The sequence below is a fragment of the Calypte anna genome, chromosome Z, assembly GCF_003957555.1.
Source record: "Calypte anna isolate BGI_N300 chromosome Z, bCalAnn1_v1.p, whole genome shotgun sequence".
Classification (NCBI taxonomy): domain Eukaryota; kingdom Metazoa; phylum Chordata; class Aves; order Apodiformes; family Trochilidae; genus Calypte; species Calypte anna.
Genome location: NC_044274.1, coordinates 37,841,333 through 37,862,963, shown reverse-complemented (window position 1 = coordinate 37,862,963; position 21,631 = coordinate 37,841,333). Strand labels below are relative to the sequence as shown.

The window sequence follows — 21,631 nt, the reverse complement described above, 5'->3', positions numbered from 1 at the left end:
CAGGGGCTCCAGCTGAGGGAGGTTCAGAGGGGACCCTGGAGCTAAGGCTCACAAGAGCAGAGTGAAACCCCTGTCCCATAGCAGGCAGTGCTTCTTCGCGATACAGCGATTTGGGAGGTGCCCTGTTTTAACCTGCGCTTAAGACAGCAGAGAGGCCTCCACACGTTCTCTCAAAGGCAGTCATTGAGATACCCTCTCTGGTGACACCCACAAGGCAGCAAAACTCACAAAACGGAGATGCTTTGCCTCTCAGTACCACCTCTTTTGAGATGAGGGCAACTTCTTAAGTACCACCTGATCCAGAAAGCAGCTTTTCGCTCTCCTCACGCCGGGCGGAGGTCAGTCAGTTAACGTGGTGCCACGCACCCCGTGCTTTGCTCCACGTTTAGGCAGGAGCAGAAGGAGACGTGGGAAACGGGATATTTGGATAGGGATGGCAGGTTTGCCGGGCGCGTTTCAGCCGGGAGATGGGCCCGGCCGCAATGAGTGCCAGCCGGCGGCGTCGGGGTTACAGCAGCACTCCGGGTCCTGCCGGGCAGGGGCACCGCGCCACCCCGGGGCCTGCTCCGGAGCCGAGCTCCCCGCCAGCAGGTCGGCCCGCCCCGCCAAAAGCCGCAGTGACCGCGGGGCGAGGGCCGGGGCCTCGGTCTCTGCCCCCCGCCACACCCGCTCCACGCCCGTGCGCGTTGAGCCTGACGGGGCTGCGTGTGTCAGCGGTGAGGGTGCACCGGGTGGCGGTATCAGGTTCCTCCGCAGAGGCTGGCGGGGTGGCCGGGCTCCCCGCTTGGGGCCGCTTCCTCCCGCTGCCTGCCCGCAGGGGCCGCGGAACCCCCTCCCGAGACCGGGAGAAGAGATTCGTCCCGCCGAGCCCGACTCCGCGGCCAGGAGAGCGCCGGTCCCGTTTGGCGCTTCTGTCACCTCAAGCACCGCTCGGGAGGGGCACTCCTGGCCCAGGGCTGGGCAGCAGAACCCTCCCCCCCCGCACAGTACCGCCAGGGACCGGGTCGCGGGCTGCCCGGCCTCTCCCCGGCAGGCGGTAGGCGGTGCCGGGAGGGGAGCGGGCGCCCGCCGGGTTTACAAGTGCTGCGCACCCTTCGGAACCCGCCGCTGATTGGCGGGGGCCTCGCCAGTGACATCAGCCGGCTCACTTTCCATTGGCCACCCCGTTGCTGGGACCGTAGGGCTTCCAGGGAGACACTTAACCCGCTCGGCGCCGGACAGACCCTCCACCCCGGGCCGCCACCCCCCTCCCGCCGCCGACCGCGTCCCGGGCGGCCGCCCCGTCGGTCGGGAAGCATCGACGGGCGGCGGCGGCGAGGAGGAGGAAGCGAGCGGCAGCCCCTTCGCCGCTGCCGCCGCCTCCTCTCCCCCTGGCGCCGCGGAGTCGCCCTTTTAAGCGGGCGCGGCGGGGCGCCCGGAGTAGCACGCGGCCTGGGGAGGGAGCGCGGGGATTGGCGGGGCGGCCGCCCGGCGAACACACCCCCCCTGGAAAAGGGGCTCCGTGAGTGGCGGGGGGAGAAGGTAAACAGAGCCGCCCGGCCCTGCCCGCTGACCAATCGGGGGGGCGGGAGGGGGCTCCGAACCTGACGTGATGGGACTCGGCGCGGCCGTCCCCGGGCAGGAGCACGCGGGCGGCGCGCGGCGCGGGGCGGGCGGTCTCCTCTCCCCCGGCCCCCGCGCCGGACCCGCGCCGGCCGCGCGCGGCGCTCCCCCTCGCCGGCTGCGCGCCGCCCCCGGGGGGTGGCGGTGAGGGGCCTGCCCGGCGCCCCGCTATTTATTCCGCCCTCCCCCCCCCCCCCTCCCTTCCACACACACACCCACCCCCCCACACACCCCGTCCCCCCGCCCCCCTTCTCCTCCCCGACGCTCTTCCCCGCGCCGCAGAGACCCCGCGCCGCGGGCGGCCCATGGCTGGCGGCAGCGCTGCTGGCCCCGCGGGCGCGCACTGAGAAGGGCGCCCGGAGCTTCCCTCGCCGTCGGGGCGCGGCCGCACCATGTCGGCCGTCGCCTACGTGGACTTCGTGGCGGCGCAGTGCCTGGTCTCCATCTCCAACCGCTCCGCCGTGCCCGAGGCGGCGCGGCTGAAGGTGCCGGGCGAGGCGGAGCCGGCCCGGGAGCTGCGCGACCCCCGCGACGCCTGGAAGGACTACTGCGCCCTGCTGGCCATCGCCAAGAGCCTCTTGGAGCTGAACAAGTACCGGCCGCTGCCCGCCCCCTCGGTCTGCAGCGACAGCGTGGAGAGCCCCGACGAGGACGCGGGTTCCGACAGCGACGCGGCCACCGAACCGGGCTCCAGCCCGCCCCGCAGCCCGCCGCCGGGGCCGCCTCCCCGCCTGCGCGCCGCCGGGGCCGCCCCCAAGGGGAAGCTGGCGGCCGAGAAGCGGCACAAGTGCCCCTACAGCGGTTGCGGCAAGGTGTACGGCAAGTCCTCCCACCTCAAGGCGCACTACCGGGTGCACACAGGTCAGCGGCGGCGGTGCCGAGCGGGGGGCGGCGGGCGAGCGGGCGGGGGGTGGAAGGAAGGGGGATGGGAGCGAGCGCTTGTCCTCGGATGAACCCGGCCGGCGGCGCGCCCGGCGCCCCCGCCCCCCTGCCTTTCCTCCCCAAGACTTGGCTGGGGTTTGATTTTTGTTTAATTTTTTTGCCCCTTTTCTTCCCACTGCCGTGCCGACCCGCTGCCCCGGGTCTGGCGAGAGCGGGCGGCTGCCCCGGGCTGCGGTGCGGCAACGGAATAAACTTGGCCTGGCCGGGGCCGCCGGGAGGGCGGCGGCCGGGACCGGCGGGTCGGGTTTGCCCAGCTGGCCCCGGGAGCCGCAGCACCCGATCCCGCTCTCGCTGACGGCCGCGGGAACGCGGAGCCCGCTGCGGGCGTCGGTGGGGAACTCGCCGTGACGGTGGGAATCGGATTTTCTGATTCCCGATCAGGTAGAGGCGGGTGAGCGTTTGCAGCGGGGCAAAATTCGGCCAGGACAGCCCCCGATCCCGGTTGCTCCGACCGTCGGGAACCGCCGGTCATTGTCCGCCTTCAGAGAACCGCCCTCGAGCTTCGCTTCCCTGAAGCACAGGGTGCTGGAGCCCGGGATGACGGGGCTCCCGCCCCCCCGGGGTTGGGAGAGGAGGGTGCGGTGGGGGCTTCCAGCCCGGTAACGCGCGGCATGGCACCGCACGGCGGGTGGGCACACCCCCTCCGGGGGGCGGGAGGGAAGGGAAGGGAAGGCTGGAGGAGAGCAGGAGAGCGTCCCCTGCACCCCGCGAACCCCCCCCCCGGTGGAGCCGGGTCACTGCCCCGCAGCGTGTCCGGCGGAAGATCCGCGGGGATGGGGCTGCTGCCCTGCCCCGCCGCCCGTCCATCGCTGCGCCGGTGGTCGCCAACCCGCTGCGGCGTGTGCTAGAGAGGCTCCGCTCGTTCGGCTGCCGGCAACCCTACCCTGCCCGGGTGCTGGAGAGGGTGTGGCAGCATGGAAACCTAGAGATCAAAAATTATCTGCTGCAGCAATTCGTACTCTCTCCGTCTCTGCCTGAGCTCTAAGGGGACGGCGATTGTCGACTTCCTTGGTCGGTTGTTTTTTTTTCTTTCAAGTCCCCTAGTGCAAGTGGCTGAATAAAAACCTTTCCATGTCGGAGTTGCAGTTGGGGTCACAAGTGCAGAGCACAAGGCTGCTTAAAAATTACTCTAAATGAAAGGCCTGTGTACGAGTATGGAAAGGAGCAGAGCAGAGGAGGTTAACACTGCCGACACGTATTTCACGTCCTTCACATCTGTTCTGTACACGGTGGTCCTTTTCTGTATTTTGTTTCCTGGCAGTGGTGGTAAGTGGTGAAGAACAAAACGAATTGTATCACCCACGGATCATACTGCAAGTCATTGCTGCTGTGTGTAGCACGGCCTGGGTTCAGAATTAGCGCATCTGAGTCGCAGCTAAACTCCCTTTGCTCTGGCTTGCCTGTGCAGCTGGGTGAACGTGCACTGAAGAGCAGGGGACCCAGAGCAGGTTGCCTACCTGTGCTCTGATGGCAGATCTGCTGGGTGCTCTGCTGCAGAGGTCAGAGGGGGGAGGAGGAGGAGGAGGATTAGTGGATGTGGCTCGGTGGTGAATGCTGCGGTTAGACAGTTAAGACCTTCTCTGTGAGCCAGGAAAGAGGACGGTCAGTGGTGACCCTGTACTGACCTCAGGATCAGTTCCAAGGATTTTTTTGTTACCAGCTCAGAGTCTGCAGCTCAGATGCTCTTTTGGAGGCTGAATGTAATGTAAATGACACCTTGCAAAATGTTGGCTCACAAATGATGAAAACGAGTTACCATAATTCCACTTACTATCCCACGATCAGATATCCATCCTGATCTAAAAACCAAAGTAGACATCAACTGAGATAGTATTCTAGGTGATAACATGTAAATTAAAGTACTTTACAATCCACACAGCTGGACCTAAGCAGTACTATTTTAAGTATCTTCTGAAGTGGCGTGAGTTTTAGCTTGTGCCACTCACAACCGGTGGCCGTAGCTTCAAGTACAAGGTGGTGTATACGTCAGATACCATCACGGAAGCTCTGTGTGATTAAAACCACTATTGATGTCCAGCAGTAGTGATTTTTCAGAGCTTCTTAATGGGAAGTTAGTTTTAGCTAACTGAAATGCTAAGTGATACTGCCAGTGTTTATTATTATAGATGGCAGAACAATTCCTTAGCAACAGTGGGATTCAGTGCGACCTGTGGAGTTATTCATAACTGCATATTGCAGAGCATTAATACTCCTTCCTTAGCACTGTCTTCTTTATGTCTTTTTTTTTTTTGTTTTTTCCTTTTTTTTCCTTTTTTTTTTTTTCCCTCCTATATATCTAAGCCTCTACAATTGCTTTCATCTACATGCCATTTTTCATCAGGCCACCAACTAGGTCTTTAGCTGTTCTGTAGCCTGTTGTGACAGTAGGTACCCAGCCACTGGTAGAACCTTCCTGGTTTTCTGATCTTGGAAAATTACTTTAGGATTCTGTCCACACCTGTGAGCTTTCTTGTAGCCATAGCTGTCTTTGCTCAGAGGTACTAGCCAAGCAAGTTGGAAGGCTCTGGATACTGTTCTGGTCTGTGTAACAGTAGAAATCTAAAAGGTTACCAGACCACCTCTGGTAAGCTAATGCAAAGCAGGAAGTGAAATCCTGCATGAAGGCAGAAGACTGGAAGACCAAAAGAGCTGATGCTCAGAGGTTAGAGGTTTGTATCATTAACAGCTCCTTAAACTTGTTGGTTCAAAGGCATTCCATATTTCAGAAACTAAAAATGTCTGTGTAAGTGTTTGGTTCAAGTTTGGGCCTTTGATGATGACTCTAGTTCAATTTCCAGAAGAACCTGAATCAACCGTCCATCATAAATTGTTTTCTGGGTTGATCTCTACAGAAAAAGGTCAGCAGATAGCACTGCACATCCTGCTTGTTCAAACAGCTCCCTTACTTGTGTAGCCAATACCACCGAACACAGGGTGACTTAGCAGAGCAGCATTTGTAGGAGGAAGCCAAGGAAATTTGAACTCTGCCCCTTCCTCAAGGGATAGTTCTTTCATTCCTCTCCAGGCCCCTGCTGCTTCTCAGATATGATCATGCACTTCTTTCTCTCATGTATGTCTTCCTACATTCAGAATATTAGTTTGCAAAGGCTCAGGGATACAAGGATGAGCATATCACTGAAACTGAACTGTTGCTTCCCTTGACCCTTCACTGTCATCTGAAAGCAACTCTGAGCTTCTTATTTCAATTCTGGTGTCTTGAGGAGGAAGAGCAAGCACTATAGGTAAGGTTGTTCTGCATGAGCTGTTTCCTTTAGCATCTCTGAGGTGCATGACTCTTGGTGTAGAATTCTGTCTGATGCCTCATAAGCCAGCAAGTTTGTCACGATGACGGGTGAAGCTCTACAAAGTGGCAGTACCTTAGTTTTCCTCATACCCAACATTGTGGGAGTGTAGGACCTGTAAGCTGCTGAAGTTTGGTGGTTGCAAGAGAGTTACAAGTGGTGTATTTGCTTGAGAGTCTTGAGCATTGGAGATGGCATGATCAAGTCTCGCAGGCTTGCCCTTCAGAGCATAGGAAAAGCACAGATGCAGTGGTAAGATGTGCAGTAGACCCAAACCCTGGAAGCAGTGTAGAGGTCAGGAGAAAGCAAGGAACTGTGCTGACCGAGATAATGTCGTATCAACGGCAGCAATGCAGAGTTACCTTGAAAATGAACAGGCTTCTCATCCAGAGAGTTTTAGGGTAGTTTTAGAGGTTTGGTTTTAGCAGGTAAAGCAAAGGGCAGTTACTAGCCTCGAGGCAGGGGAAGGTGCAGTTCAGCAGAGAGGGATGTGCAAGCCAGAGGGTTTACAGGGAAAAAATAAGCATGTGACAGTAAACAAGCTATGCCAGAAGGCCTGGGCAGGGTGCACAGAGCAAAAAGCAAGGTATAGAGAGGGAGAGGAAGTAGCAGAAGTCAAAATCAAGGAGTCTACGTTTGATGTGATGATGTGATCACAAGCCAGTTGCAAGGCATGTGGCTGCTGAGAGCAGACCCTCCTGGCTTAGAAAGAGTGACAGAAAAGGTACAATAGAACTAGTTGGTGGGATGCATCCTCATACAGCACCTGTGGGCTGGGGAGGTGAACCCCAAATTCTTCTCAATATGTAGTTTTACAGATCAATGGGAAATTCAAGTCTGCATGAAGTACCCTTAATTAAGAACTGAGACATGGAAAGACCAAATGTGTGAAAAGAGGTAGGCTTTTCAGCCAACTGTATTGCCATGTAGACTGGGTCCAAGCAATACGAATAATTTTGTTACACTGGGCAGCTCTTCTGGCATTTGGCTTTCACAGATGTTTGGTAGCAGGGCTGTAGGCAGAGGTGTGGACCCATGGGTTGTCAGCCTTCACAATGAAGCTGAGGAACATTTCAGTTAGAAAGGCAAGGTAAGTGCTGCCCCTGCCTACTGCTGCAATGTAGGTATCAAAGCACCCATCCAGTCGGTGTGTCAGTTTGGTTTTGACTGTGATGATTTATTATTTGTGTTCTAGATTATCACTAGCTTGACAGAATGTACAGATGCTGATATGCGGCAATCCTCTGTTCACTGGGAGCTTTTTTGGTTGTTTTGTGGGACCATAATCTGAAATTTAGCATTTTAAGCCCCTTTTATCCAGCTGATGCAATGTCACTTTGGCAGATCATTTAGAATAATACTGGAGAGTAGAAAGTGGAGCCAGCAGGACATTTTTTGCTAAGTATAGACCTCCATCTGAAACCTGAGTTCTCAAGGGTTAATGCAAATGTGCAAATTGTGGGAGTTCTAGTAGGCATGTTGCCAGGTCTCTGAGAAGCAGGATCATACTGACTGGAAGCTTTGCCAGCTGGGTGAGATAGGGAAGAATCCTCAAGATTAAATGCAATGCTGTTTGACACACAATTGTTTTGTTGTGCATTTTTTTTCTTTTTGCACTTAAAAAGCAACAACAAAATAAAAAATACATTAATCAGGTCTATGTGTCACAGTGGGAAAGGACTCTAGAAATGTTTGTATATTAATTTAGGCAATGTGAAGAACTGCACATGTAGGACAGAAGCTGTGAGCAGGCATCACACATTGGAGTGGCACTCGTGTAGTTCACTAGATCAGTGTAGTTGAACAGAAAGCTGCTAGGTAAACTCAAATAGAAGAGAACCGATAGATTGTGGAAGGAAGGGCTGGCCCCTTGGGAGGAATATGAGACTGTTGTCCAGGAATTCAGAGAGGCAACTAGGAAAGCTAAAGCCTCGTTGGAATTAAACCTTGCAGGCGAGGTTAAGGAAGGGCTTCTTCAAGTACAGAGCAGATAAAACTAACACTAGAGGCAGTGTAGGTCCGCTGCAGAATGAGGTGGGTGCCCTGGTGACAGATACAAAGAAGGCAGAATTGCTGAACACCTTCTTTGCCTCAGTGTATACAGCTGGAGGATCCTCAGGAGCCCCAGCCCCCTAAGGCTGCTGAGGAAGTCAGGGTAAAGGATGAGTTTGCCTTGGTTGATGAGGGCTGGGTTAAGGATCAGTTAATGAGTCTGGATATCCACAAGTCTATGGGTCCTGATGGGATGCACCCATGGTCAGCCTCACCTCCATCTCTGCTGAGGTCATGGAACAACTCATTCTTGATGCTGTCTCCAGGCACATCTAGGACAAGAGGCTTATCAGGAGCAGTCAGCATGGCTTTACAAAGGGTAATCATGTCTGACCAACCTGAGAGCCTTCTATGAGGATATAACCAGGTGGATGGATGATGGAAGAGCAGTAGACATCTTGATTTCAGTAAGGCATTTGTCACTGTGTCCCACAGCATCCTTGTAGATAAATTGAAGTGTGGCCTGGACAATTGGGTAGTAAGGTGGATCAGGAGCTGGTTGAAGGATAGAAGCCAGGGATTTGTAGTCAACGGAATGGAGTCTATTTGGAAGTCTGTTTCTAGTGGAGTCCCTCAAGGGTCAGTACTGGGACTATTTAATATATTTACTGATGACCTGGATGAGGTCATCAGGGAATAGAGTGTACTGTCAGCAGGTTTGCTGATGACACAAAACTGGGAGGTGTGGCTGACGCCCTAGAAGGCTGTGCTGCCATTCAGAGGGACCTACACAGACTGGAGAGTTGGGCAGGGAGAAATTTAACGTATTACGACAAGGGCAAGTATAAAGTCTTACATCTTGTTTTTGGGAAAGGGCAACTCCTGGTACCAGTATAGGCTGGGGACTGAGGTACTGGAGAGCAGCATAAGTGAAAGGGATGTGGGCATGCTGGTGGATGGAAGGATGACCATGAGCCAACAATGTGCCCTTGTGGCCAATGGCATCCTGGGGTGCATTAGAAGGGGGAGCACTAGTATGTCAAGAGAGGTTCTCCTCCCCCTCTACTCTGGCCTGGTGAGGCCACAGCTGGAATCTTGTGTCCAGTTCTGGGCCCCTCAGTTCCAGAAGGACAGGGAACTGCTTGAAAGAGTCCAGTGCAGAGTGACCAAGACGGTGAAGGTAAAGGTTTATGAGGAGAGGCTGAGGGAGCTGAGTCTCTTCAGTGACAAGGGGCAATGGTTATAAACTGGAGCATGGGTGTTTCTGTATAAATATCAGGAAGAACTCTTTCACTGTGAGGGTGACAGAGCACTGGAACAGGCTGCCCAGGGAGGTTGTGGAGTCTCCTTCCCTGGAGACATTCAACATCCACCTTGATGCATTCCTTTGTGACCTGCTGTAGGTGATCCTGCTCTGGCAGGGGGTGTTCCACTATATGATTTTTGAGGTCCCTTCCAACCCCTTACTTTCTATGATTCTGTGAATAGCCTGAGAGCACTCTATAAATACCTTAAACTTGAGGTAAGAGTCTGTTGAAATACTGGCTAATAAATTGTGATTTTATTATGAACAGCAATTCTGTTATCTTTCTGAATGCACATAAAATTGCATTCTTTCTTCCCCTCAGTCAAAGCTGCTTCCCTTTTAGAGAGCACTGACTCTAAGACAAGACCTCTTCAGTCCCTCTTCAGTCCCAGGTAAGTGCCCTAAGCACCAGGATAAGAGTTAATAGCTCTCTCTTGCTCAGTTAGCATGTAATAACTACGGCAAAATGGAGGAAGTTTGAATTGAGATAAGATAGCAAAGGAGAAGAGGCATGAACTTGTCCTACATTCCCAGGAGTGTACTTCTGAGGGCACTCCTTTCAGCCATGAAAGTGTAGATTTCACTGTCTGGTGAGCTTTGGGGAGGTCTGACCTCTCCTGGGTAGCTTCCATGACTTTTATATAAGGAGGCATAGTTCTCCAGAGAGAGGCTCAAAGGCAGGCAGGGAGGGTTGTCATACAGAAGAGAAGCAGTGAGGGTATCCCTTGCACCTGATGCTGTGCCACAAGAGGGTAACAGCAAGACTGAGTCTCACTGTTAGATTTAGGCTTACAGCAGCTCAGCAGCAGTGGGGTTTAGCACCTGGTCTTTTGAAAGAGATGTGGGCAGCTGCATATGGCAGCAGCTGTTCGGTGTTTTTGAGGATGTCAGAGCAGTCTAAATACTTGATGAAAGCAGCATTTTAATACCTGAATTGACCGTGGTGTGAAGTCCTGAGTGCTGGTGGAATAAACCCCTTGCTGCAACCCCTCTGTTTGTTTCCTGTCCTGTAGGTAGTCTGGTTGAACTGCCAGATTGGATGTTGCAGAAACCCTTGTTTTAGACACATAGTTCTGTACATTCTCATTGTTGATCAAGCTTCATGCTGTTTTCACTAGTATCTATACCTTGTGATTGCTGCAGATTTTCATAATCTGATTTTGTGATATCTCAGAAGAGGAGTAAATTGGATTATGCTCTTGACATACACTTAGAGAACTTGCTGTACTTAGAATCATAGAATCATCTGCATGGTTAGAAAGGACCTTCTAGATCAAGTCCAGCCACCAGTCTTAAACCACTGTAACAACTAAATTATCCCCTGAAGTGCCACATCTACCCATTTTTAAAATATCCCCAGGTATAGCAACTCCACCACCTCATTGGGACAACCTGTTGCTATGCTTCACCACTTTTCTGGTGAATATATTTTTTGTAATATGCAATCTGAACCTTCCCTGGTGCAACTTGAACCCATTTCCTCTTGCTCTGTTGCTAGTCATTAAGGAGAAGAGGCCAAGCTGCCTCACCACCACCTTTCAGGATGAAGGGAGCTGGAGGAATGCTGAGACACACTAGAATGGTGGCTGAGCAGGATCATGGGATGCAGGAAGAAAAAGAATGCTTGTCATTGTCATCTCTTCAGTCAAGCATTATGGATCAAGACCAGGTATTCCTAGAGTACCAAGATTCTGGAGGTTGTGGTCCAGCCACAGAGGTACAGGAGGATCTAGGAAGATGAAGACAGGGATTAGGGTCTCTCACTTAAACCATACAGAGCTGATTACACCACTCCTCTTTTGCTACATTTTTGCTCTCACCTGGTGGCAAGAGATTTTGCTACTTTGGCTTTCAGTAATTGTCTGCTTTCTCTTCTTCTTTGCCATCATGTACTTCAGATTTCTGGCAGGAAGAGGGGTCAGCCTTGCTGCAGCTGAGTTGGGGTGTGGGTCCAGGCAGATGCTGTGGGCAGGGTGAAGGTCTCTGCTCCAGAAGGTACTGGCTGTGCCATGTCAGCAGCCAGGCAGAGAGTGGGAGTCATGCCCAGACACACCACATCCCAGAAGTCAAACTGAACTGAACCATTCCTTAATTTCTATGGTTAAAATGGTTGTTGCTATGAATACCAGGCAGCACAGTCCTACCATGTGCATGGTGGTGTTATTTCTAATAACATTGGTCAGTCCAACCATCTAATTAAGTGTCCATTCATGCAGCTGTAGCAATGGTCCATTTGCCTTTCTAGCTAACGTGTGAAGCAGTGTCATTAGCAGTGTTTGACAGCAATCAGTTCTGCATTAGCCAGTTCTGATGCCAGGCCCTGGACTTGTGACAGTGTCCAACTCACTTCTGTCAGCGAGGCGGGCAGTGTGAGCCTGGCAAACCATACACCTTGAGCAGACTTCTGTCCACACCACCAGCAATCTCTGACTGGTGTCTGTAAAGCTAGTGCTTAAACAAAAATTTTAGTTACTCATGTAAAATTAGTACTTCATTCAACTACAGCAGCTCAGTGTGCTCCAGTCCCAGTGCATCTCCTGTTACACACTAAGAGGGTTGCCTAAGACTGTGATCATCAACTTTGTCTTCAGCTTTTTCAAATGCAGTCTGCCCCCTCCCAGAGAAGAAGGTCACCCGCAATTTCTCTATACCCTGTTTGTCCAAACAAATTCATCTGTATTAAAGCCACCACAGGCTACAGCTTCTAACCTTAAGTCATCTGCATCTAGAGCAGCAGTTGTAGTGAGAATACCAGTGGTGAATCAGGACCCCCTGAATGATTAACAAGTTTGCTAATCCCTACTCCATATTCAGTTCCAGAAACCCTTCCTGCAGAAGAGTACGATGCAGGAAAATCTGGAATGTCCTAGGATATTGCAAAAAAAGTTAAATATTTACCATCTATTCAGAATAAAGCTGAAATTGAATAATGTAAAGTGAGCCTGCATTGGGTCATACAAAGCAGAATGGATAAAAGTTTAAACTTGCAGAGTAAGAAGAAACTAATTGCAGTAGAGGATGGAGAGAAAGAAAAGGGAGAAAAGACAAGTCAAAGTAAGAAAGCAAAGATCAAAAGGATCTGCAGTGACCTTTATATTCATTTGGGATTTAAAGCAAGCCAGGGCTGCAGGAGCAGGAGTTCTTTAGACTTGGGAAGACCTGTAAAAAGCCAGTGTTACCTATCTGGTGCTCAGCATAAACTGTGTTTCCCCACTACATTCCTGGTAGCACAAAAGACAAGGAATATTCTTGAGAATATGTATCTATATAGAATATATATATATTTATAATTCTTACTGAATACAAAGATGCATATTATTTAAATCTGTACATCAGTTTCTGTTTCACTTGCTACATCTGTAATCCACCCTGGGTATATGGATTTTTACATTCTTTTAAGAAAATAATGTACATCTTGTATTTGTTGTTTTCAGATCCTGTCACGCATGGTTTTAGAGTCATGATAAACCATTGGCCATTTGTTCATCTTTTGATGGAAATCCTATCTAAGTCATATCTTAAAACATAACTAGTGTGCAGCCACCAAACAAATGGTATAGAACAGCACCCCATTTTAGTGATTCATTTTGATAATTTCAGACTACTACTCCCAAAACTGAAGGGGGAACATCATCCAGAAAAATACTTCAGTATTGAGGCATGGCATAGGAACCCGTTTCTCCAGAAGGAGGCAGCACTTGCTTGCACTGCAGCTCTGTATGCCGCTGCCTGCCTTGCTGCCTGTGAGTTGCAGGACCTGGTTGCTCTGTGGACTCTTCTCCAAATACCTCCAGTGCTTTAAAAAACAGTGTGTCAGATGAAATCAGCAAATACAGTGAGCAGCTTTGCTAAGTAAGCAATCATCACATGTCATCAGGCATCTCTACCTTGCCTTAAAAACCTACTGGGTACATACTTTGCCTAAGAAGTCTGTCACTCCACCTATGTACACAGAGAATTCTGTCACTGAAGCACCATCCGTCTGGGCAAGTGTCATCTGAGAGGGCTTTGTGACCAAGGGGAGTGGCAGCTTTTCAAGCTTGGAGACAATCTTCGGAGGCTTGGAAAAGCCTCTCTTCCCCTTGTGTCTGCTTTGGGAAGTCTGGTGTTTAGTGCATCCTGGTGTCAGGGATTATGCCTGGCCTACTTTCACATATCTGCTTCCAAAGTGGCTGTGACAGCCTTGGTGAGATTGTGTTGCTAAGGTGGTGAAGCTGTTCTCTGCCACTTTACCTGAGTGCTCAGCCATGGGTGCTGGTGGTAGCCCTCCTGCTTTTGGGGGAGCCTCTCCACTCATCTCTGCTGCATTTACCATCCCAGTGCACAGTGGCTCTCCATCCTCTGCCACGCCAGTCCTCATGGCCTTTGGCACAGCCCTCTCAGCAAAGCTTGGGGGTAATTCTCCTGAGACTGTGGTGCCAAATGTACACTGTGATCCAAAGCAAACCCCTGCCTTTCCCCGAAGCTTTGTGGTTATGCTGCACAACCCAAAAGCACTTTGCTTGTGAAGTGGATGTATGGGGTAGTGATGGCCATGCTGCTTCCATCATGTTTCAGAGGAAATTTCAGTAACCAGACTCCATTTTGTCTTCCCATCTGCAGTTCCAGAAAGGATTGGAGAAAAACTCAGTTTCTCAAGGGCTAGATGGGGCCAGACTCAAAACATTGCTTTTAGGCAACTGGGTTGGATACTACTATGCCTAAATTGTAAACACTGCACCCCAAAGACTGATCTGTTACCCAGCCTAAGCATCTTGTCTCCCTGTAGTACTGGTAGGCACTTCTGCAGGCTGAAGAGCTGTCCTGAGGTGGATGGTTTGAAATGTGGCTTCTGGGGATGGGGCAGGATGCCAGAACTCCTTCTACAGCTCTGGGGCGTAAGTGTCTGACATGGAGTCATATACTAGATGCCTCCACACATACAAGATGTATAGCATTTATCCCACATTCCAAGGAGCAGCTCAAAAGCTGTTCTGCACCTCCCATTGCTGCCTGCCTCCAGGAGTTATTATAGAAACCATGAGATAGATAGCAAAAGAGAAGCACAAGTGAAATGGTTGCCTGGGATGCCAAGGGCAAGTGCTGGGGGGGGCAAAGCTGGGGAGGATGATGCTGTTTGGTGTGGAGCTGGTGCTGTTTGGCTGTGGAGCTGTGGTCATGCATGTGTAAGCCTGCATACAGGTTTAATTAGTCTCTTTCATACAGGCAGCGACTGTTAGGAAAGGCTTCCAGCCATGTGTGAGAGCATACAGCGGAGAGCCAAGAAACACATTTAGGAAAGAAAATAGCCCCAGCTGAGGGTGGCTGGACCAGCATTGCACTGAGGTGTGGAAAGAAAGCACTGCCTGAGTGGCTGCTGTAGTCTTTGCAGTACTGCTGGTCCAATTGCATCTGTACCGTGGTGCTGGGCACTCTGGGATGGAGCAACCACCTCGGAGAGAGCACCAGATCATAGGAGCCTAAACCTAATATGAGCTGTGTTATTTAAGGGAGGGCTTTCAGGTGCCATGGTATAGCTGCATCACAGCTTACCTGGTCTGTCCTCACCCTCCTTGGCCTTTTGGATGCCATCAGTTGCTGTCACCAGCTCCCTTTCTCCTCCCTACAGATCCAAAATACATTCCACTGATGGTCATCCTGTCTGCATCCAGACTCTTCACTCCAGCCTTTTGTCACTGCAGTTGAGTCTGGGGAGGACTTTTGACTCCTTTCTATTTAGTTATCTGTAAATATAAAGCGAGCTTGCCTGTTGTGCCAGGATTTCGCAGTATTTCGCACAGAAATACTAGAGTTCCTGAGTTTCTTTCCAGATTTTCCGAGCTGAAAAACTCCTGAAGTAGATTTTATATCTCATGGTTGACTATAAATAGCTGTCACACAGCTGTCATTTATATTCCCTTCAGGAGGCTCTTAAGAAGGGAATTAAGGCATCGAACTGCAGCCATGCATGATGAAGGCTTTTGTGTGAACTTAAAACATTTCTGTCTATGCTGTGGACTGTGGTCAGCCTTGCAAGTGAGGAGCTGTTGGATCAGTGCCTGTAAGCAAAACCTGTACAACCAGAGGTGAACTGCAGGGATGTGGGATGCCAGAAAGATTGCAATGAGTGCTGTTCACTTCTTACACCTTTTTTTTTAAAAGCAGGGGTGCAGTGTGGTTTAGGTTAAGGTGTTTGGTTTGTTTCTTCAACATCCTAGCAAATACTGAAAGAGCTGTGAATAATAATACAGTTTTCCTGTCATTAAATCAGCCATTTAACAGACTTGGGGGAGACCTATAATCTCTGGAGCAGTGTGGATTACGGGGGGGAGGGATGGGGCCATGGCATTTCTCTCTGCAAATGCAGTGGTTTTATGCTATGTGTTTCCAGGCTTAAGGCTGCACTCCTCTGCCTGATCTCTCCCTGCACAGTTCTCCCTGGGCTGTAATGATTGTGAAAAGATTTTTTTCACTAGGTGAAAGATTTTTTTTGGCTGCTTTTCTAATGGTAATAAATTATTGTATTCAGCAGAACCTTAGTGTCAGGGGAGTAATACTGGTGCTCCTTTCCCAAACTGCTGGAGGGAGCTTGACATGAAAAACGTACGGGCACAGGCAGAGAGCTCATCTGTTATTTTGACAGTCGTCGAGGTCATGTAAGGTTCTCACTGGAGTGTGAGTTCCATGGGGTTGGAGGGGTTTCGGGCTTGTGCAACCTGATGAAGCGACTTATCAGCAACTCCACAGACCACAGGAAACACCAGCAGCTTTTGCCCCTCAGCAGCGTGTTCCCCAGCTCCTCGGCGAGCCTGGTGCCTGCTGGTCTGCGTTACCCCCACCCTGCTAAAGCTCTTTGTCATCCTCTCCTCCCCACAGGTGAGCGTCCGTTCCCCTGCACATGGCCCGACTGCCTTAAAAAGTTCTCCCGCTCTGACGAGCTCACCCGGCACTACCGAACCCACACTGGCGAGAAACAGTTCCGGTGCCCCCTCTGTGAGAAGCGGTTCATGCGGAGTGACCACCTGACCAAGCACGCCCGCCGACACACCGAGTTTCACCCCAGCATGATCAAGCGATCCAAAAGGTCCATCTCCAGCAGCTCCTTGTGAGGGGGAGGCAAGCTGCGGCCAGGGTGCAGGCAGCGGCGCCGGGGCACAAGCATCCGGTGCGCGCTTGCCATTGGAAAGCACATGTAGCTGATGTTAAAAATACAAAACAAAACAAACAAACAAAAAAAGTGCTTCATTCTCCCTCTGCCTGTCCACCACCTCCCCACCGTGTTCTAGGAACAGCGGTCTGGAGCAAGTGGACTGCAGGGGGTAAAAGGAGAAAGGGGATGGCCAGCAGAGGAGGCACCACCTCCTCCGCTGTAAAGCATTTATGCTGGTGTAAATACGTCTGACTGGTTGGTCCAGCCTGTGCCACCACAGTAGTGTGACCCCAAGGTCTTTGTGATTGCTGTGTCATGAACATGTTTTGTTGAATAGTGTAAAGCTGCTTGTATTTAGAATTTGTTAAGTAAAACCACTTTCTGAGTCACATAAGTAACTCTCAGATTAAAACTCCATAGCACACTGTAGAAGTGGGTTTACTTCTGTCTTGAACAATCCTGCATTTAAAGAGACTGTTAAGAAAAATTTAACATTATGTCATGAATAGCATCTGATTGATCTACAGGAATAAGGTGAATTTATACTCAAGAAGGCCTATTAAAGTAAAGGGTCTTTTTAATTTTTCTTTTTGTTAACTATACTTTTGAATATAAGCTGCACTTTTCCAATAAAAACATGCATAATGCAAGCAGATACTTGAAGCAAAAAAACCCCACAACAGCTCAGTTGGTTTTTGACCATATGCGCATTTAGCTCAGTTATTCACTTACCTGGAAAAATACAAGTCAGCCTAGATAACGTGGCAGGGGTGTGGGAGCAGAAGCATACATCTTTCAATCGATCCTATACTTTTGTCAATAAATAAAGTACTGTACTATAGAAATGCCACTAACAGTGCTTTATTCTGCTGTGTTTCATTTGAAAGGATGCGTAGCAGCAGATACCAGCTTTATAAACTGCTGCTTTTTAAAAGGCTTTTTGTCTTCCTACACTTGCCTTAAAGATTTATTCTCTTCATACCCTTGCCTGACTCCTGTGGTGTCCTATGGGAGTCGTGTGTGCATGTGGAGAGAGTAGACCTTTCCTTAAGAGCACTCTGTTAATGGAAACAGTTGAAATTATTGTAAGGAGTACTTTGGGAGGGCTCCTGAATCTTTTGATCCCTGTTTATATCTATAGAGTACTGGGAAGTACAACATGGAAGGTGTGTTGTAATAATACTTGTGGTTTAGTATTTTGCATTGTAACCGTGTCGTGCATGGCATGTCAGATAAAGGCAATATTAGTTTTACTTTAAAGCTATTTTTTGCTCTCTGCGAGATGCAAAAGGATCACTGAAGGAAAACTAGCTGAGGTTTGTGGGGTTTTTATGTTAAAAGCATTAATCATAGGTAGCGGAAACTGAAGGCTATCCATAATTTTTTCCCCCTTCCCAGCTCATATAGGGGATAGAACTCTGCTTACACAGTTTTGTTTTTTTCCCAGAAACATCCTCCTATTTGTTTTTTTACCCCTTACTCCAGAAGAAGAAAGGGAGGTGCAGCCCTTCTGTAGAGACTTAGGGACAAATTCATCTTGTGAGTAATCACACTGAAATCCAAAGTAAGTGTTACCACTGCAGATGAATTTAGGTCATCTTGTAAAATTCTGTACATAAAAATCCTTGTTGGTGCACCTGCGATTACCGTATCTTATTGTTTTACCTGATAAAAAGCTTGCTTCCTAGAAAGAAACATAACAAAAATGAACTCAGAAAGTAGAGTGTTTTATTCTACAGTTGTATAAGGCTTTCAGCATTAGAAATCAGTTTGCTTATCGTGTTTTTACCTGTGTAGTTCATGATAAATTCCGTCTATGTGAAGAGAACTGCTTTTAAGGCACTGGGGATATTGAGCAGTCTGTTGCATAAAAAGGGATGTGTTTTCTTCAGTGAAGACATCAGGAAACCAAGCACACTTTCTACCTCTGTTTCAGCTTTTTGAAACATTTGTTTTAGAAACCAAACTTTAATTTCTGTGTCCAAATTGAGTCATAGGGACATACGTTCTTCTTAATAAAATAGGTAGCCTTGGTATTTCTATTGGTCTGGAAACGCAGAAAGTGTTCTGCTTACCAGTACTGTTAATGCTGCCTTGTTGAGTAGGGTCAGGGCCACGTGTAGCCCAGTGAGATTCAAAGGTGCATGCACACTCATCTTCGTTCTTCTCTATGAAGAGTTCTCAAAATCTTGAGTCCGTCCTGCAGTCTGAATTGTTACCTTTCTGCGGGACAAATGCAGCACTTGGAAAACCAAGGCCTGATCCTGTGAAATAAAAGACACCCCCACATTCTATCAACCACTATGGGAAACCACAGATAATAAGCAGCTCCCAAATCAGAACATAGATATTTCGGTCACTTAGATACCAGAATTAACCAATACGTGGAAATAAATGGCCAGATTTATGGTTTCCATCTTGCACATTTGGGGTAGAATGCACATTTAAAGAAACACTGTTGTGCCTGTACAGTCTGAAAGTATCAACAGGCCAAGGGTGCTGTGGTCCATAGGACAATGGGACTTACAGGCACATGTCATCATTGGGTGTGATGAGATCCTGTTTCTGAAAAAAACCTTCCTAAATGGTAACCCATTTGCTGTATGTAATATGTATGCTTTAGTTCAGCATTGGACAGACGGGATTAATGTGATTCATTAACCACTAACAGAATACATGGTGAATGATCAGGTTTGGAGATTTGACTTTATTGTTTTGTTCATTTGGGGTTTCTTGGGTTTTTCTTTTAAGAAAACAAGTGACACATAAACCAAACTGCAGGTTAATTCTTTGCATCTTGAAGTTTTGAAGAGTGTTGCAAATGTTGGATAAGAAAAGAAAATCAGGTTCTCTAATACTGTATTACTTGTTGTACTTTTTTGGGAATGCTCAGTAGTGCTGAAGTTAGGACAGCTCTTCTCCTTGGTTAAGAAAACCCATTACTAGAGAGAAGTTATGGCTTTTAAGGTATAACTATACCACATACTTCTTTTTTGAACAGTTTTTCATGACCTGTATTACAGATCTGTTTTCAGTTCGCAGATGGACTAAATCCTGCATACACCAGACTGAACACATACTTCAAAATGCTGGTTTACAGACTAGTGGTCTGTAACACTGTAAAATACCAACTTCCAACAGTTTAATCCATTTTATTTTTGTACAGTATTCGTATTCTTTATAAGTTATTTTGCTGTCCTGTTTTGTAAATCACATGAAATTGTAAAAAAAACAAAAAAAAAAGAAAATTAAAAAGAAAAAGTAGGCATAGATGTTTTTGTACATATGTGTATATATTGTCCAAATAAAGAAAAACAATTAAAAAAAACACAACACAAAAAAACCACAAACAGGTTGTCTTAAATGTAGTCATTGTAGTACATGACCATGAAGCGGTCATGTAAAGCAATGGGAGTGGTTATGAAGAAAATACTGTTGCACAGGATGAAATTGATGAGTGGTGTATGAACCAGCTTCAAAGGTCTTGATGTTCCTAGTCATTATGTAGCTCGAGTCGTTTCACTGCTTCTCACCAGTGTTTTCACAGGTGTTCCTTTCTGCTGCTGCTGCTGCAAGGAAATACAGACAAATCTTGGAGTGGGGCAGATGTGTTCCTTTGTTGTCCATTTGTTGTCCCCTTGCTCAAGATCCTAAACTGTCTCCCACTGCTCAAGAGCATTTTGAGCCCAGACTGGTGCTTTCCTTCGTACTGTGCAGGTGCTGAACAAGCTAATGGTGCTTCAGCCTGTGAAGCCACGCTACTGCTTTGAGAGTTTCATGGGTTTGGAGGGGTTCCTTGTGTCAGGAGGGAAAAAAAAATCAATCATCTGCTTCTGAAGGAGGGAAATGGAAGGAAGCCTGTGCCAAAAAGCCACTGACATTTACAGTCACTGACATTATAGTTGCTAAAAGCAACTATTATACTAACTTTATCTTGTACATGGGGATGGATCTAGGGTGTGACTGCAAGGGACCATGTAGTTCTCCAGCAATGCAGCCAGAGGTGGAGCGGTAGAGGCACATGATCTGCATCTGGAACAAAACTTGTAAGCCTCCAAATTTTCATAGAATCATAGAATTGGCTGGGTTGGAAGGGACCTCAGAGATCAGAGTCCAACCCTTGAACCACTACTGCTGCAGACCATGGCACTGAGTGCCACATCCAGTCTCTTTTTAAATATCTCCAGGGATGGAGAATCCACTACTTCCCTGGGCAGCCCATTCCAATGACTGATCACTCTCTCCGTAAAGAAATTCTTTCTAATATCCAGCCTAAACTTCCCCTGGCACAACTTAAGACCATGCCCTCTTGTCTTGTTGAAAGTCGTTTGGCAAAAGAGCCCAACCCCCACCTGGCTACACCCTCCTTTCAGGGAGTTGTAGAGAGTGATGAGGTCTCCCCTGAGCTGCCTCTTCTTTAGGCTGAACACCCCCAGCTCCCTCAGCCTCTCCTCATAGGATCTGTGCTCGAGTCCCTTCACCAGCCTGGTTGCCCTCCTTTGAACCTGCTCCAGGACCTCGATATCCTTCCTGAACTGGGGGGCCCAGAACTGGACACAGTACTCGAGGTGTGGCCTCACCAGCGCTGAGTACAGGGGCAGAATCCCTTCCCTGGACCTGCTGGCGACGCTGTTCCTGATACAGGCCAGGATGCCACTGGCCTTCTTGGCCACCTGGGCACACTGCTGGCTCATGTTCAGCTTCCTGTCAATCCAGACTCCCAGGTCCCTTTCTGCCTGGCTGCTCTCCAGCCACTCTGTCCCCAGCCTGTAGCGCTGCTTGGGGTTGTTGTGGCCAAAGTGCAGGACCCGGCACTTGGCCATGTTAAACCTCATCCCATTGGAATCAGCCCAACTCTCCAGTTTGTCCAGGTCCCTCTGCAGAGCCCTCCTGCCTTCCAGCTGATCGACACTCCCCCCCAGCTTAGTGTCATCTACAAATTTGCTGCAAATTTTGACCTGATGCTGAGTTGAAGTTTTCTGTCCTCAGGCTGGGTGGCCAAAGGATAGATGAAACAAACTCAGCATAAGGTTTTCTTTTTTTTTTAGCTTGTTACCGATTTTAGGAAAAAAAGACACAGGGCTGTGACATTTGCCTCATTCCCCTGCAATACCATCATAAAGGACTTTCCATAAATGTATCAATTTTCACCTTAAAACACTTTATTACATTTGTCTCTAGTGCTCTAATTTGAACAGCTACCAAAACCTTCCTAATGTAGAAAGGGCCTTAAAAGGATGTTTCCAGCCACTGAGCTCTACTACACTGTACAGAGCAGTCTTGTCAAGAGTGATGTAAATTTTGGCTGGAGTAGTTATGACGTCTGAAGGCAGATTTCAGCAATGACATGGAGAGGTA

General features: G+C 49.1%; 2 protein-coding genes across 2 annotated transcripts; one reads left to right on the top strand and one right to left on the bottom strand.

Moving 5' to 3' along the window:
* Positions 1-1,833: 1,833 nt before the first annotated feature.
* On the top strand, positions 1,834-18,589 carry KLF9 (Kruppel like factor 9). Its single transcript, XM_030466831.1, has 2 exons — positions 1,834-2,463; positions 16,000-18,589. The coding sequence occupies exons 1-2, from the start codon at positions 1,995-1,997 to the stop codon at positions 16,230-16,232; spliced, it is 702 nt and encodes a 233-aa protein (XP_030322691.1). The 5' UTR covers positions 1,834-1,994; the 3' UTR covers positions 16,233-18,589.
* Positions 2,596-4,061, bottom strand: LOC115599865 (translation initiation factor IF-2-like). Its single transcript, XM_030466832.1, has 2 exons — positions 4,002-4,061; positions 2,596-3,466 (listed from the first exon to the last, which is right to left on the bottom strand). The coding sequence occupies exon 2, from the start codon at positions 3,014-3,016 to the stop codon at positions 2,633-2,635; it is 384 nt and encodes a 127-aa protein (XP_030322692.1). The 5' UTR covers positions 3,017-3,466; positions 4,002-4,061; the 3' UTR covers positions 2,596-2,632.
* Positions 18,590-21,631: the final 3,042 nt, after the last annotated feature.